This window comes from Dermacentor albipictus, unplaced genomic scaffold, assembly GCF_038994185.2.
Source record: "Dermacentor albipictus isolate Rhodes 1998 colony unplaced genomic scaffold, USDA_Dalb.pri_finalv2 scaffold_11, whole genome shotgun sequence".
Classification (NCBI taxonomy): domain Eukaryota; kingdom Metazoa; phylum Arthropoda; class Arachnida; order Ixodida; family Ixodidae; genus Dermacentor; species Dermacentor albipictus.
In genome coordinates, this window is record NW_027225565.1 from 5,575,110 (window position 1) to 5,592,798 (window position 17,689).

The 17,689-nt window shown below is 45.8% G+C and overlaps 1 protein-coding gene across 6 annotated transcripts in view; it reads right to left on the minus strand.

Moving 5' to 3' along the window:
• Positions 1-2,246: 2,246 nt before the first annotated feature.
• Positions 2,247-17,689, minus strand: part of LOC135911390 (uncharacterized) — a 149,268-nt gene continuing 133,825 nt past the window's right edge. For all 6 annotated transcript variants that reach the window (XM_065443648.2, XM_065443646.2, XM_065443642.2 and 3 more), the window contains one exon: positions 2,247-3,814. In XM_065443648.2, the coding sequence (XP_065299720.1) occupies positions 3,617-3,814 (198 nt within the window). In that variant the 3' untranslated portion in view covers positions 2,247-3,616. The remainder of the gene's footprint in view (positions 3,815-17,689) is intronic.

Consider the following 17,689-nt stretch of genomic DNA (forward strand, 5'->3'; position numbering starts at 1 on the left):
ACACCACTCTGCTGACTACTAGGCTTTTTATCAGCTTGAGTGTGTCTGCCTCCTTCATGCCATATCTTCTTTTCGACACCCGGTTTATCATTCTGGCCACTTGGTTGACTGCAGTCTTGGTTAGTGCCAGGGCGCATGTGCAGCGCTGGTTTGTTTGCACCCACATCCCCAGTATTCTGCATTGCTTCATTTCCGGGATGTGGTGTCCCTCCAGGTAGATTTTCAGGGGCTCGTCCTCGTCGCTGGCTTTGCGTCTCTGCCGCACTCTCAGGAGCTCAGATTTCTCCTTTGAGCATGCGAGTCCTCCTGCCCTGACATATGTTTCTACGCATGCTGCGGCCTCTTGCAACTTGAGTTCTTGGTCTCCTAACGGAGCTTTTTCCGCCCAGATGGTGATATCGTCGGCGTACATCGCATGACGTATACCCTTAATTTCCTCTAATTGTTTGGCCAGTCCTATCATTGCCACGTTGAAAAGGATGGGCGAGATAACTGACCCTTGCGGTGTGCCTTTGTTTGGAGTGCTGAACTTGTCTGATCTTAGCTCTCCTAGCCCGATGGTCGCTGTTCTGCCCGACAGGAATGTTTTGACGTAGCCGTGTGGCAAAGACGTGGAGCGTACTCAAAGCCCTACTAGACCCGACCAAAACCACATCAGAGAATAACAAAGCCATCCATCGACTGGTTCACCAGTATGAAGGGACGGATGAAGAACTGCTAGAAAAAGTACGCAAGAAATGCTTTGGCGACAGCAACCCGGCCGCTTACACAGAAAGCTATAAAGGGGAAGAAAACGAAGCATTGGACAGGCCCACGACTAAGGAAGAAGTTTATGCGGTCATAAGAAGAACAACAAGAAACACGGCAGCGGGTGCGGACAAAATTAACAACGCACTTATCCGCAACCTCAGTGACAAGTTAGTCGAAAAATTAACCGACTACCTCAACAAACACTGGGGAGCGGAAACAGCTCCAGAAGAATGGAAACACGCTGAAATCATCATGATTCCGAATCCAGGAAAGAAACTCCATGTATAGAACCTCAGACCAATAGCTCTCACATCATGCTTCGGCAAGATATATGAGTGGTTATTACGAAGAGACTTCAAGACTACATGGACGATAACAAATTATACCCGCACAGCATGTTCGGCTTCAGAGCCAAGCTGTTTAACCTAGGTAGGACATTAGGCAGTATAATAGCAAGAGCTTGGTGGCGCAACTTACCGCCCCGTTCCAAAGGGGACGCTCGTAACATCCATCCACCCATGCTTAGAGAGGAACTACCTTTGGTAGCATTGTAGTAGCATATATGTCGGTACCTTAAAAATTATAGAGGAACCTTACCTCCGCAGAGCACGGCCTACGTGCTCGCGTATTCCTTTTGATGAAGGACCACCCTGTATACTTGCGGCGAGTGTCGGCACATGTCGCGTGCGGCCAGCCACGCTACGACGTTTGCGCCGGCCTAAATGCCATACCCTCTATACTCTAAAAAAAAGTTTACACCCTTTGGGGCTTATTTTGTCCCCAAACAATAATCGTAATCTGCCTTGCTTGCGTTTTCTCTTGAAAACTCGGCGCACGCTACTTTCCTGTCGAGAATACCGTATCACACTCATAACGCGCAACTTAAGCCTTTCGTGACTGGGAAGTACCAGGCGCTGGAAGTACCGAGCTCGCAGCGTTAAAGGAAACACGGGCAAGACAGATGACCATTATCGTTGTGAGACAAGAAAGGCCCCAAAGGGTGGAATATTTTTTTATAGTGTACTCTTAAAAAGTTTCTATCAAAACACCATGTTCCACTGTATCATATGCTTTAGCAATGTCTAGAGTCAATAGAGCAGTGTATTCCTTATGACGTCGTGCAAATTGTATTGCAACTCTTTAAATCGACAAGGCCAAGACAGAGCAGCCAGGCCTGAATAAAATTTGACAGGGACTAAGAAGTGACTTCTCATTAATTAAAACAGTGATGTGGAGGTGAAGAATGCTTTCAATTAATTTGAATAAAATGCACATCACTGCAATGGACCCGATGTTATCTAAATGATACCCTCCCGTTGTTTTTAATGCAACCTTATAATGAATACAATGAATATCCCATTATATGTTGTTTTCATGTTCATCATCGTTTTCCTGTATGTGAGTATCATGCATGGATGTATAGAAGAAATGCTTCTGACAAGTGAAAGAGGCTGTGAGAAAGGCAAGAAACATTGCAAAAACATAGGTGGAAAGTCGGTATAAAAAAACTTTATTACACACGAAAATAGTATGCCTTCTTTTGCACACCCTCGTGCTGCAAAAGATCACTGGATAATGTATATGCCCATGTGTGCTATGCTGCATAATTGTGATCTTTATCGCTGTTTTGTAAAGCTGTTTGATATCAATTTCATTCAAAGCCAATTTATTAAGAAAATCTTAGTTTTAGTAATAAAAAAGGTTTTAATTCACTGAAACAAAATGAAGACAGCTCTTCTTGGCCTAACAAATACATTTGGAAGCAATGGAAACAGTAAAAACATAATAGCTAGAAGTTAAAACTGAAAATGAGGTGAGGATTTTTGCTTGAGCTCTTGCATAAGAACATTTTATCACAAGCTAATACAGTGCAGGCCAGGAGACCAACTCCTCTGATGAAACAGATATGTTTTAGCACATTACTAATTTTAATATGCAGGGCTGTTAACATCCAAATGGTTGTTTCAATGGAAATAAAATACTCAAACAATTTTAAACAATTGTCTCAGAGAAAGTTCTGAGGATAAGATTTTTACAGGACACTTCACATAAAAATAACATGTTTAAGATGGAACCATACCCGGAATCCTGTTTCATATGCTGCCTTTGGATGGCTGACTTTTGGTTTCCATACCATGTTCACAACATTGTACCTACATAAGCATTTATCAACCAGGCGTAATCACGCACAATGCTTCAGCACTCAGCTATAACAAAAAATGATATAGACATCAAGTTACAACAAGCTGTGTTGTGTTAATATGTAATAAAATTTACATGCTGATAACAAAATCTGTGTTGTACCCTCTCGGTCTCTGCACTGCCTTCACATGAATCACTCTTGGTTCAAAAGACAAACTACACTGCTCCCTTTAGTGTGTCAGCCTCGACTAGAGATAACTCTTCAGCCCACAACCACAACAAGGAATGGGCAATTAACATCAAGCTGCAATGACATGTTGAAATAAATGTAATATTACAGTTTAGAATTGTACATTTTCGACCTCCAGTTCTCAGTGTTGCCTCCCCACCCCGCACATAAATACCTCTCAATTTGTCAATAATAACTATACTGCACTCCTTAAGTTGGCATGTCAAGTGGAAGTAACGATTTAGCCCTTGGTCACAAAGGAAACAGTATACCGTAAACATTGAGCTGCGATGGAGACAGCACAATGTGCAAAATAAGTAAAATAATGTGTTTACAATGAATTGAAACCCATTTTCAGTACCTCCTTCACACGAATGACTGTGGTGTCAAAGAAGATCTCAAGTGTGTTAGTGGCGTCCATGCTCTTGTCACTGGTTTATTTGCTAAACTGCACAATCCACAATGACAGATCTGTCTGGATGATATACAGTACATTTACTGGGTGGAGGACTTGAACTGCCACCCTGAAGCATGCAGCTCTATCAGCTCCAACAAGACCTTGCGTGAGTGCTCAGATATCCCTGGCTTGTCGTAGGCATCATGCAGTTGACTCATCACAGCCTGCATCAGGTATGGCTCGGCCTTCTCCATGGCCTTGCCGGCAGCCGTCATTGCCGACTTCAGGCACTCCATCTGTGGACACAGGGTGAAAGTACAACTGGATTACAGGCATGAAGAGGTGCTTTGCGAACCCTTCTAGACTTTCATGACCGTGCTACTGCTGTCTTGCTGAATTGTTCACAAACATAATAAAATATATTCATTACATGTCCAAAGGTGGGACTGAAATTCGGTCACCCATTAAAGCGGCCCCAATGCTCTAACCATTAGGCCACAATTGCACATACTGTTCCAATGCCATCTAGCGCTTTGAGATAATCGCCGCGTATGTCGCATTGCACAGAACATGTACCGTATTTACTCGAATATACTGTGCACCTTTCTTCCGGTAAAACGGGTCCAAAAATTGCATGTGTGTTAGAATCGAGTACGACCCTAAATACACGTTACCATATCACCATCGGCATTCAAAAAATGGCTGCCTCGTACGTGCTTCTAGCCCAGCTGCCATAGCTTCCTCCATGTGCGTACCTCCATGTTGTACGTGTAACCAAGCACTGGTGTAACCTAGTCTACTGCCTGTCTTCCCATTTTCTTCATTTATTCAATCAGCATCGAAGCACTGACTGCGAAGACACGCCGAGTCCACCACGATGCTGCGTTTAAAAGGAAAGTTATCATGTGCACGTCGACGGACGGAAATGGGGCTGCGTCACGGGCGTTTGGAGATCCCAAAACTTCTGAGCGGGACTGGTGCAAACAGAAGGAGAATATTTTCGTCAGCGAAGCACCAAGGAAGGGTTTCAGTGGACCGAAGCAGGCCTGCTTCGCCGAAATAGGAGAGCTGCTTGCAGAATACATGCAAGAGCAGCGAGCGACACAGCGGCCTGTGACGACCGATTCGCTCAAAGTACGGGCAATGCAGTTAGCCTTACAGAAAGGGCTAATGCGGTGTGACTTCAAAGCGAGCAGATTCTGGCTACCAAATTTTATGAAAAGATAAGGCTTTCCTCTTCGAAGGAGGACAGGGATATGCCAAAAATTGCCCTAAGAACATGAAGAAAAATCGCAGTTTTCAGCGGTATGTTTTGAAGTTTCACCATAGAAACAGCTACCACTTCGGACAGACTGGAAATGCCGATCAGACGCCGCTATACTTTGACATGCCTGCCACCGCAACCATTGAAAAGAAGGGGGTGAAGCAAGTGCACGTTTTGTCTTCGAAAAAACCAGTCACCGCAATGCTTTGTTGCACTGCAGATGGGCACAAGCTGCCTCCGTATCTTCAGACGGAAGATGCTCCTGAAAGGAATTGTGTTTCCGAGTGGCGTGATTGTGCGCACAAATGAAAAAGGTTGGATGACCACGGACTTGGTCATTGACTGGATTGATAATGTTTGGCGGAAGAGACCCGGCGGTAGTTTGGGCCTGCGTGGGATGCTTGTGCTCGACGCGTTGATGGGCCATATTCTGTAACGGTTCGCTTTGGAACTGGTTCGCTCCCACGAACGCCTTTGGTCGGCGCTTCGTTGTCGTCATCCCTGGTGGACGTGACAACAAATTTTGTTGTCGTCACACAGGTTGTCAGTCACCTGTAAAGGAACCTATCGTCTGCTACGAGACGAAACGGGGAGAAGTGGTTTTATCGAGGTTTGCGAGCATGACCTTGATGGTTGCTAGGGCAACTATGGCCATCTGCTAGTCTCGCGCTGGCCGGCGCGACGAGAGGGATGCCAATAGTGGCTTTTTTGGTTGTGTTGCTGGCGAGCGTTGGCCTAAGACAGCGACGTAACGAGAGGAATTGGTGCGACGCGTACGATATGAGCGAAAGCGAGTTGCGAAGGCAGTTTAGGCGCCCCAAAAACAATGCGATGGATTTGCGATAAGCTAGAATATCGCGGACCACAAGATTTAGTAGCTTTGACATTGAACCACAAGTGTTGTGCGGGCTACGTTTCTTCTTTTTTTTTTGCTATGGGTTGTTTTCAGCAGTGCGCCTGGGATGTAGAAGCTATTGAGTTGTCGTAACCGTCGGTCAGTGACATCATTACCGCTGTCGCTAGGGTCAAAACGGTTGAGGGAAAAGAAAAAAGACTGTAAGATTTCTCTCTAAGCTGCAGCAGAAAGCTGCAGTCAGGAACGTTTCCTTGACTGCGGCAAGATGTCTCGAAGTTGAGAGATGCATGGACGGAACTCTCATCGCAATCATCCACCCTAAGAAGCTCGGCCACGGCTAAACGAAATCCTATTAGAGCTGCGGCCTACACACAGAGAACCGCTTTGATTGCTTAACCTATGGTGCACCACCTAGCGACAAAAAGAATAAATAAAACAATGCAGATAAAATTAAACCACTAGCTTTCTGTTTCGGAAGCTGTTATAATAGAGAGTTTTAGAATAGGGGCCCCAAACGTTTTGGGGCCCCAAAGAAAGAGCATCGAAGCCATTGCGCATGTGCGAGACGCAAATTGCGTTTGGGTTTTGCATTGGGAACGCTATTTCACCGATTTAGCGGGAGCTCAAATAGTGGCCCTAAAAGCTTTGCATCAGCAAACAAGCCGGCACCCATCGAAGCGACGGCTCTAACCTAACACAAAACTGGGTTCGATTCATGGTAACGCGTGAAGTTCGCAAGCTAGGAGAAGTGACTGCAGTTATCGCTTTCTCTCAACCAGCGTGTGTAATGAAGATTGATTCATTGGACGCCACTGATCCGAATTCCACTGTGGATCTTATAGCTCGTAGGCCTAACACGGCTAAGCTTGGCTGGTGAAGGCACATAAGGTTCTTTTGCTCAAAACTAAGCGCAACTAGATGTTTGCTGCTTACAGAATAACCTCTACATTGTAATTAAACGCTAATACATGCAAGTCAAAATCACTATTCCTATCATAAAGTGTTATATTTTATTTAAATATTTCCAATAGCTTTTGTTCGACGCCGTAGTGGTGCTGTCAGCGCAAGACGCTATCCGCAACGCTAACACCCGCAAAGCTCTTTGGGGCCCCTATTCTAATACTCTCCATTACTGGAAATTAAAAATGCAAGTGTTGCATACAAGCCAATATTTTTTACCGAACAGCAACATCCTCTAGTTACTATATCATCCCCAAAGTACAAACAAAAATGATGACGTAATCTTGCGACAGAACGTCGCACGTTTATTGGTCTCCCTTGTTCTGCGACATTCCACTCTTTCTCCGAGTGACATCAGCTTAACGTAACGGCCAGACCGAACCGGTTCCAAAGCGAACCGTTACAGAATACAGCTACAGGTGCCACCTTGACCAGCGCATCAAGGACAAGCTGGCTGCATGCAACACCGACCTTGTCATGATACCCAGCGGCATGCCATTGCAGCTCCAGCCGCTCGATGTTTGTTTGAACAAGCTAGTGGACGATAGAATTCGGGCGCTCTACACCGAATAGCTTGTCAGTGGCTGCCACGAATTCATGCCCGCCAATGAAATGAAGCGTGCCTCACTGCAGGACTTTGCTGGATGGGTGAAAGATGCATGGTGCATGATCCTGTTTGCCATGGTCAACAAGGCCTTAAAAAATTGCGGGATTTCGAATGCCATAGACGGCACTGAGGATGAAATGCTTTGGTCTGTTGATAGCGATAAGGATAGAGTTGTCCGATAGCGACGACGAGTGATATCTATCAATAGCCCCACGCAACTTGTACCAGTGCAGTGGAAATCTTGGCGGCACGGTACACCGCTTCCATTTGTGTTTTTATTCATCACAACTTTAGTGTACAGTACTGGGAATAAATCTGCCTTTTTTTCCAAATGAGAGAAAATAATATTTCTATATGAAAGCACGAGGTGCACGGTATTGTACTCTTTTTTGGGGGTCATGGAAAACGGGTGCTCGTTACAATCGAGGTTTTCATTTCTTTTAGTTTTTGGTCACGGAAAACGGGTGCGTGTTACAATCGAGGGCACATTAGAATCGAGTAAATGTGGTATGTGAAAGCGCATGCACATGTGCCACTTTCCTTTGTGTCAAAGAGATGGGAATGAAACGGCCACTTTTATAGCATCCTATTAACTGTTTCATGAAAGCTTCACTTCACAGAGATCCCAAGATACGAGTTAGATCTGCACAGTTTTTTTGATAGTGCAATCAAGATCTGTATAATGAAATCAACGAGAAGAAGAGGAACCGAGGGTCCCGACATATCATTCTTAGTCATAACCATATAAAATCAAGAAAAGCATAGAGGAAATTATTTGTAGTTTCTTAACTGAAGTGTAGAAATGATAACTTAAAGGGAAACGAAAGTAAACGAAAAAAACAACTTTTTGGTGGTTGGAGCCAAACTTGGAACCTCTGCTTTACGTGTGCATTGCACAACTAATTATGCTAAGGTGGTGGCTGTTCCCACGTCCACATGATGATGATGTGTGGTGTTTTATGGCGCAAGGGCCAGGTTTGGCCAAAGAGCGCCATGACAGGTGGTAATGTTGACGATGTGTTGTGGATGACGTGCACGATGGTAGATGAGATATGGCTGTAAAAGGGCCTAAAAACTTACGCTGTAAGTGGAGTAGAATACATAGGTGCTAAAATAATGACGGTGACTAGGATGTGATGTGGGCTATGGCAATGGGCTTTCGTTAAAACATGATGCAATAAAACTTAACACTGACAACAGAGTTTCAAGGGCTGTTAGTCGTGTGCTAAAAGTTGCCTGGCCAGATGATTTTCAGGGTGTCCGTTTCGGTTAAAAACTCTAAGACTGTTTGCAGATTAAAAAGCGGTTCATCGCTAAGAAAAAATGCAGGGTGAAGGGGTAAATTCTCGCGATATGCAGCAGGGAAAAACTTTTTCCCGTCTGTTTCTATTGCAGGGCACTGAATAAGAACATGGAGGACTGTGAGACTATTGCCGCACTTAACACATGTTGGAGGATCGCCCCCGGTCAAGAGACGAGAGTGGGTACCGTACGTGTGGCCTATCCTTAAACGGCAAAGAAGTACTTCCTTGTAACGTGCTGTTTTCCCACTTTTCTAGTTCCCCAGTTTTGGTTTTATTATGACGTAGTAGTTCTGCGGAAACCCGCAAGGTGGAGAGAAATAATGAATAAAGGGAAAATGAGACATCCACTTGTTCGTAGCAATTGCTACAAAGGAAACCCATACGGGTTCTTCGAAAGAAAAGCCTCAAAGTTGAAGAAAAATTCGTTTTGGTCCGGGACTCAAACCTGGGACCACCGCCTTTCCGGGGCAGCCGCTCTACCATCTGAGCTAACCAGGCGGCTAGCAGAGGGCAGGGCGAAGTCGAATTTGTCGACAACACGAAGCAAAGCAAGAGTTTGACGTAGTAGTTCTGCGGAAACCCGCAAGGTGGAGAGAAGTAATGAATAAAGGGAAAATGAGACATCCACCTGTTCGTAGCAATTGCTACAAAGGAAACCCATACGGGTTCCTCGAAAGAAAAGCCTCAAAGTTGAAGAAAAATTCGTCCTGGTCCGGGACTCGAACCCGGGACCACCGCCTTTCCGGGGCAGCCGCTCTACCATCTGAACTAACCAGGCGGCTAGCAGAGGGCAGGGCGAAGTCGAATTTGTCGACAACACGAAGCAAAGCAAGAGTTTGACGTAGTAGTTCTGCGGAAACCCGCAAGGTGGAGAGAAGTAATGAATAAAGGGAAAATGAGACATCCACCCGTTCGTAGCAATTGCTATAAAGGAAACCCATACGGGTTCCTCGAAAGAAAAGCCTCAAAGTTGAAGAAAAATTCGTCCTGGTCCGGGACTCGAACCCGGGACCACCGCCTTTCCGGGGCAGCCGCTCTACCATCTGATCTAACCAGGCGGCTAGCAGGTGGCAGGGCGAAGTCGAATTTGTCGACAACACAAAGCAAAGCAAGAGTTTGACGTAGTAGTTCTGCGGAAACCCGCAAGGTGGAGAGAAGTAATGAATAAAGGGAAAATGAGACATGAACCCGTTCGTAGCAATTGCTACAAAGGAAACCCATACGGGTTCCTCGAAAGAAAAGCCTCAAAGTTGAAGAAAAATTCGTCCTGGTCCGGGACTCGAACCCGGGACCAAAGGAACCCGTATGGGTTTTCTTTGTAGCAATTGGTACGAACGGGTGGATGTCTCATTTTCCCTTTATTCATTACTTCTCTCCACCTTGCGGGTTTCCGCAGAACTACTACGTCAAACTCTTGCTTTGCTTCGTGTTGTCTACAAATTCGACTTTGCCCTGCCATCTGCTAGCCGCCTGGTTAGCTCAGATGGTAGAGCGGCTGCCCCGGAAAGGCGTTTATGTCGCAATGAACAGGTACCCACGCAGCAGAAGACAAGGGTACAGTTACCATAGATGTTGCCAGCACAGGAAAAGAAAGCGGTGGTGGTGGGCAAACATGTTTATTTTTGTGAGCCTTTGATAGAAGCACGGTCGTTAGCACACATATCCATGTTGAGAGGGCCCATACCCTCGTACGAAGGTAAAACAAGTACTTGCGTAATGACGAAGTGCCATTGCTCAGAAAGAAGTGAGCTCCTGCAGCCATGTGGTGCCAACTTAACGATAGAGTGCACACACGAGGACAGCACTTTATTTGTAACTGTGTTGGCTGCCAGGTTAAGTGCCGGATCGTGAGGGAGCAATCCTATTATGCACCCAGCATGGTTGAAGTTTATGCGTGCGCTCAGTGTTGAGTGCCAGTTGCAGCTCAAAATGAAGGGTGTGCAGAGGTGTTGCACCGCAATAATTGGCACAGTTACACTTTTTCCAAAAGCAGTCACAGTCATCGAGATTTCACCAAGGGATGGAAAACAAGTTCCGTCAGCTAGGAGAAGGCTGGCTGGTGCAACCTTAGCCATTTTCAGATGGCACTGAATGGGTAACAAATTTGGTGTCATGAAATTAAAAGCTGCACAGGTGTCCACTAAGGCTTCAACGTTTTTAGTGGCTCACCTAGCTGGACTTCCAATCTGGGCGTGCCTGTAAACGGGCCCAGTGACAGGCGAGGGACTTGACTTACGCGGGGTCCTGCCTTCGGTGGCCCACAGTAAGTTTTAAAACGAAGGGGTACGACCAACACAGTTTCGACTGCAATGGCTGATCTCGTTGCACTGATAGCAGCGCATGGTTGGAGAGTGCTGACGGTATGTGTCGGAGCGACTGGCTTGGCCTGCTCATGCTTGTCGACTTGGAAGAGCGTGGGCGTGGGGCACTGGGGGGGGGGGGGGGGGGGGCAGTGGAGCGTTCCACTATGTGAGCCTCCAAGCAAGAGGTAAGGCAGCGTGAGCTGTAGATGGGCAGGCGAGGCGGATGAAGCGTTGAACGTTGAGCTCAGTGATGACATCGATGAAGGCTTTGGTAGCAATGAAGTCAGTGGTGGAGTTTGGACAGCCAGCCAGGGCCTTTCACAACAACTCCTCGACATGAGCAGCGAGCTCTTGCAGGCTGTAGTAGCCCTGTTACACTTGCTGTAATTTTGTAAGATGTAAGTGCTGAGGATGGGCATCCCCACAGCAGAACTCGAGTGCAGAGACGAGACTTGCGTATGTGGAAAAGTCCGATTCTGGGAGCAAATCCAGAAATTCAGTGGCATAAGAATGAAGCTGAGTCACAAGGATTTGAGCTTTGTGGTGAGGTGACCAGGAGTGTAAAGCAGTGACAGACTCAAGCTGCACATGAAAAGCAGACCATGACGTGGAACCGTGAAACGCAAGTGGTCTTGGGAAGAGTCCCTGACATTGCTGCGTGAAGGAATTGGAAAGGGAGATTAAAATGCTGACACAGGTGGAGCTTGATAAGTGGAAGCAGGCCACGCAAGGCTTGAAACACGCGTGGTGAGGCCGACGATGCCACTCCTCACAGAATACATAAGCTGGACAAAACAGCTCTCAACGGAGAGCAGTTGCTGGAAAAGGCATGCTTCAAAAGCGTCCAGGAGAGCTGCTACGCTAGGCACAAGCTGACTGCGAGTAGAACCCGAATCTGCAGGAATTAACACAACAATACAAAGCTATTTACACTCTATATTTCCACAAAGTTGCAAAGAGTGAAGTGGGTGGCTCACAAGAGCAAATTTAAAGCTGTTCTTTGATGTTGTACAATGGTTAATGCTAAAATTTCGACAGAACTGCCTGTCATGTTGGGAAATTGATTAGGGCTGTCCAACTGACTTTAACCAAATAAGTGAATTTTATTAGCCCGACGTTTCGGAGCCCATCTGGCTCCTTCTTCAGGGGTTATTCTTTGGGGAGAGTAGAGGGGAGAGTACGGAAGGTGGGGAGACACTTCACAGATGGGAAGGTGGGGGGAGTGAAAGGGTGAGATGGCTGCAGTGGTGCTGGCCTGCTGGGATGACCGGTACTGGGGGCACTTGACCCACGAGAGTGCTGTTGACAGGAAGTGGGGGGGGGGGGGGGGGGGCACGGGGGAGCGCAGACGTTTTGGTGTTGGTGACCTCGAGTGGGAATCTACCTGGGCGTCCTTAGCGTCATGTCGCCAAGGCTATGGATATACGCCGAGGGTAGGTTGTCCTCCACGTGGTTTATGTTAACCCTTGTATTACGAATGTGCCATGACTCCAGTAGTAGTCTTTTTCGCGACTTTGTCTCTGTTTGAAGGATTTGGGTTTCTTGGAAAGCAATTTTGTGGGCGGCATCTTCAGAATGTTTAGCGACGGCGCTGCATATACGGTTGAATGTTCTGACGTCGTTCTCGTGTTGTCTGATTCTCTTTTAGATTTTTAATTTCCCCATGCACGACACCAGACAGTCGGCACAGCTGATTTTGTAGACAATGCCTTGAGCTTTTTCTTTTGGTGGATGATATTCTGGTTTAGGGAGGAGGATAGTGAGTGTTTATCGGTTCGTGCGCAACTTTGAGGCCTTCTTTTTTCAATATTCTGCTGAGAGCTTCGCTGGTATCTTTGACATATGGGATGGACACTCATTTCCAGGGTAGGGGAGAAGTCAACGGTTGAAGGTCCCGTAGTTTGTTTCTTTTTTTGTCATCAGGTTGTTTGTCGAATAAAATCCTCCGTGTAGCCATTCCTTTTAAGTTTGTTGAGAACCCTTCTCTCTTCTTTTGATCCGATTCCGATAAGGAATGAGTTTCGGCACTTTTGAATAAAGAATTTATAACAGATGCCTTGTGGTTTGCCAGATGGTTTGATTCGAAAGGTAGCGACCCTTGTGGGTAAATTTTCGGTAGACTGAACATTTAGAATGCCGTCTGTTCGTGCTCATATGTGAACTGTCTATCCACGTCTATGGAGTTTAAGTGTCTCTGCAGGTTTTTGACTTGCCCCATCTTCACGATGCAGAAGCACTCATACACGTACCTGAGGAAGACTTAGTTTCGGGGAAAAGGTACTCGGAGCTCTTTCCTCGATGTTCGCCATGGTCAAGTTAGCCATGGCAATGAAAATTGAGACCTCCATGGGAGTTCCTTAAACCTGTCTGTAGTAGCTGCCTCGGAAGGTGAAACAGGTATTTGACAGGCACAGGTCGAGAAGGCGGCAGATCTCGTCTACACTCAAAAGGGTTCTCTCGCTGTGTGTATCGTCGCGTTCCAGGGCATCCCTAGTAGCTAAAATAGCCAACTTAATGGGCACTCTGGTGAACAGAGAGATCACATCAAAAGAGACTAAGCATTTATCATCTTCGATACGTACTTTTCATGTGAGTTTGATGAAAGTCTCAGAGACGCACATGTAGGATACTGTTCTTCCGGTGAGTGGTGATATAATCTGGTGCAAGTACATGGATAGTGATCGCAGTGGGGAACACGAAAAGTCTACGGTAGTCTCGGTCGTATTTGCGGGCTTATGGAGTTTTGGTAAGCCGTAAAAAGCTGGGATGGATCCATTCCTACACATTACTTTAGGTAGAGATTTCGAGAATTTGACTGGCTGCAGAATATTTCAACCACCGTCTTATTCAGCACCAATTGGGTTCTCGTAGTGGGGTCCTTCTATAGTTTCTCATAGGTTTGGCTGCTAAGTAGGGCAGACGCCTTTTCCTCGTAGTCCTGTATGTTCAAAACAACAGTTGAGTTCCCCTTGTCCGCCAGTAGGATTACTATGCTTGTATCTTCTTTCAGTATTCTCAGTGCTCTGACTTTGTCGACAGACAAGTTTCGTTCTCTTCTGCAGTTGTTATTGGACCTTATTATACCGACGGCTTTCAGTCTGACCTGTTCCCGCACTTTGGGGCCCGGCTGCTGGATGCCGCTTTCAAGGGCGGCGATCATCTTGGGGAGGAGCGGGTTATCTGTGGTGACATTGAAGTTATGACTTTTTGATGATGTGTGGTGTTTTGTGGCGCAAGGGCCAGGTTTGACCAAAGAGCGCCATGACAAGTGGTAGTGTTAACGATGTAATATGGAAGATGTGACTTGGCTGTAAAGTGGCCTAAAAATAGTCGCTGTGAATGCGTAAAATCTATGTACTATAAAATTATGGCGATGACTAATTACGAATACTATGAACATTAAAATCCATCGTAGAAGAATGATGCAAAATAAAAATATATAGGAGGGTAAAATTACATGGAGCACTGCTGCCTCACCAGAGCCCTTGTAACACAAGGGCCTAGAGGCATGTGCTATACTAAAGAGCTATCGCAGCGGCATCCTCTGAACAGAGGACCCGCTACGAACATGTGGGGCTAAAAACATGCAAGACAACATCTTTCAGAAAACTTAGGACTGCGTTGGTGTCAAATAAAGGTTCTGGGCCGAGTAGCATTACGGGATGTAGGGGGATGTGCTGGCGGTATGCTAGGGAAAAATGTTTCCTTCTTTCTGATTCGGATGCCCGACACTCCAGGAGGACGTGGAGGACGGTCAGCCTCTCCCCGCATCTACCACAGTTTGGAGGATCATTTCCAGTGAGTAGAAAGTTATGCGTGCCAAACGTGTGTCCTATTCTGAGGCGACAGAATAGGACTTCTGTTCGCCGTGATTTTGTTACGGAGGGCCAAGAACCTAACTGTGGCTTTATTATGTGCAGTTTATTATTTACTTCTGCGTCCCACATACGTTGCCAGTGGTTTCGCAGTTTTCTTAAGAAAGGCTTCAGGTCTGTGACAGGGACTGAAGCAGTAGGACTAACTGCATGCAATGAAATGGATGTGGCCATCTGGTCCGCTAGCACGTTTCCCTCAATGCCCCTGTGTCCAGGCACCCAGCATATAATGACATGCTGGTTAGACATATACGCTCTACAGAGAATGGAATAGAGCTCAGTAATTACGGGGTTTCTGTGTTTACAGTGTGACTTCAAGGCTTTCACGACGCTTAAGGAGTCTGTAAATAAAATTGTTTTTTGAATATTTGATTTTCTGATATGTTTTACAGCCGACAACAGTGCATGGGCCTCAGCCGTAAATATACTTGTTTCAGGGTGCAGTACACCGGATTCCGAGAACGATAGACCAATGGCTGCGTAGGACACCCCGGCATGCGACTTAGAAGCGTCTGTGTAAACCTCTGTGCACGAGTACTTGTACTGGAGCTCCAAGAAATGCATTTTGATATGTGTCTCTGGCGCATGTTTAGTGCCCTCTACAAAGGATGTGTCACACTCTATCAGCTGCCACTCCCAGGGCGGTACTAGCTTAGCTGGAGGCATTAGGCGTTGTTCAAGAACTGGGACATCCATTTCCGTGCTAAGTTCTCTTGCACGCAGTGAGAAAGGAAGTCTAATAGAGGGTCTGTTATGAAAAAGTGTTTCACACGTCAAGTCGTTCGCGGTTGTGAAACACGGATGTTCCTTATTAGAGCGAACCTTGAGAAAATATGTTAAGGTGATGTTTGTTCTCTGAAGATGGAGTGGCCACTCATCTGACTCTACATATAGGCTCTCAACAGGGCTTGTCCTAAACGCGCCAGTGGCCAGACGGATACCCAGATGGTGAACGGGGTCTAACATCTTAAGCGCGCTCGGTGCCGCAGAGTGATAAACTACGGCACCGTAATCTAACCGTGATCGAACTAGGCTCTTGTAAATATTCAATAAACACTGTCTGTCCCTACCCCACGTTGTGTGGGATAGGATTTTAAGTAGGGTCATTGTCCTTAGACATTTTTCTTTAAGGTATTTAATGTGCTGAATAAAAGTAAGCTTGGAGTTAAGTATAATACCTAGAAATTTGTGTTCTTTGTTAATAGGTATTTGATGTCCACACAGTTGGACACAAGGATCTGGAACAAGGCCTCTCTTTCTAGTAAAAAGAACACAAGAGCTTTTGTGGGGGTTGATTTTAAATCCATTCGTGTCTGCCCACTTGGAAACCTTGTTCAAGCCCTGCTGCACCTGTCTCTCGCATACTGCGAGGTTACAGGATTTGAAGCCGATTTGAATGTCGTCTACGTAGATGGAATAAAAAATGGCAGGTGGTAATGAAGCACGAAGCGTGTTCATCTTCACAATAAATAGCGTACAACTAAGCACGCCTCCTTGGGGTACACCTGTTTCTTGTGTGAAAGGTCGTGACAATACGTTGCCAATTTTCACGCGAAAGATGCGATTAAACAAATAGCTTTCAATTATTTTCAGCATATTTCCGCAGATGCCCATTCCCGACAAGTCTCGCAAGATGCCGTAACGCCATGCTGTGTCATATGCCTTCTCCATGTCAAGAAATATTGATAAGAAGAACTGTTTATGTACATATGCATCACGAATATATCCTTCAATGCGTACAAGATGATCTGTTGTCGACCTGCCTTCTCTGAAGCCACACTGATAAGGATCAAGTATATTGTTGAGTTTAAGAAAATGCACGAGTCTCCGATTAATCATTTTTTCAAAAAGCTTGCACATGCAGCTTGTAAGAGCTATCGGGCGATAGCTTGCCGCCAGGGATGGGTCTTTCCCCGGCTTCAAAACAGGGACCACAATTGCTTCTTTCCATGTGTGTGGAAGGTATCCAGCAGCCCAAATAGTGTTGAAGAGTGCGAGTAGTGTAACTTGTGTGTCAGAGTGCAAGTTTTTGATCATGTCATACATGACTCGGTCAGGTCCCGGTGCAGTGCTCTTGCATGAAATCAAGGCAGCTCTTAATTCGGCAATACTGAATGGCCGGTTATACGCCTCGTCATGTCTGCATTTACGTACAAATGGCTTGAGTTCTTCTATTTCTTTGTATTTAAGGAATGATTCAGAATAGTGTATTGAGCTTCATACACGCTCAAAGTGTTCCCCAAGAGTGTCTGCCTGGTCTTGCAAGGTATCCCCTTCGTCATTCACCAAAGGCAACGGATGGATTTGTTGCCCTTGCAGCTTTCTCAAGCCATTCCACACTTTTGCCTCCTGTGTGTAAGAATTAATGCCAGAGAGGAACCTCACCCCGCTTTCTCTCTTTGCCTGACGTCGTGTCCGCCTTCCCTGTGATTTAATTTGTTTAAAGTGTATTAGATTTTCGGCATTAGGTGATCTGCGCAATACACCCCATGCCTTGTTCTGTCTCCTTCGCGCCTCTCTACAGTTTTCGTTCCATCAGGGAACACGTCTTCTTAGTGAACCACCATTCGTCTGTTGAATAAACTTCTCGGCTAAATCAATAATAAAAGCAGTAAAATATGCAATGGCATCATCTATAGTAAAATTATTTATAAAATCTGGTGATAAATAAGATGATTCTTTAAAATGCTCCCAATCCGCCGATGCTAGTTTCCATCGAGGAATATGCGGAGGGTTCTCATGCAAAGTAGTCAGGTTTAAAATTACCGCGAAGTGGTCACTTCCATACAATTTATTAATCACGGACCATTCTAGGTGAGGCATAAGAGAAGGAGAACCGATTGCTAAATCTATTGCTGAATATGTGTTGTGTTGGACACTGTAATACGTCGGCTCCTTCTTGTTAAAAAGGCAGGCATCAGAGGTCAAAAGAAAATTTTCAATTAATCGACCTCTAGTGTCGCATCGCGAATCTCTCCACGTCGTGTTGTGGGCATTAAAAT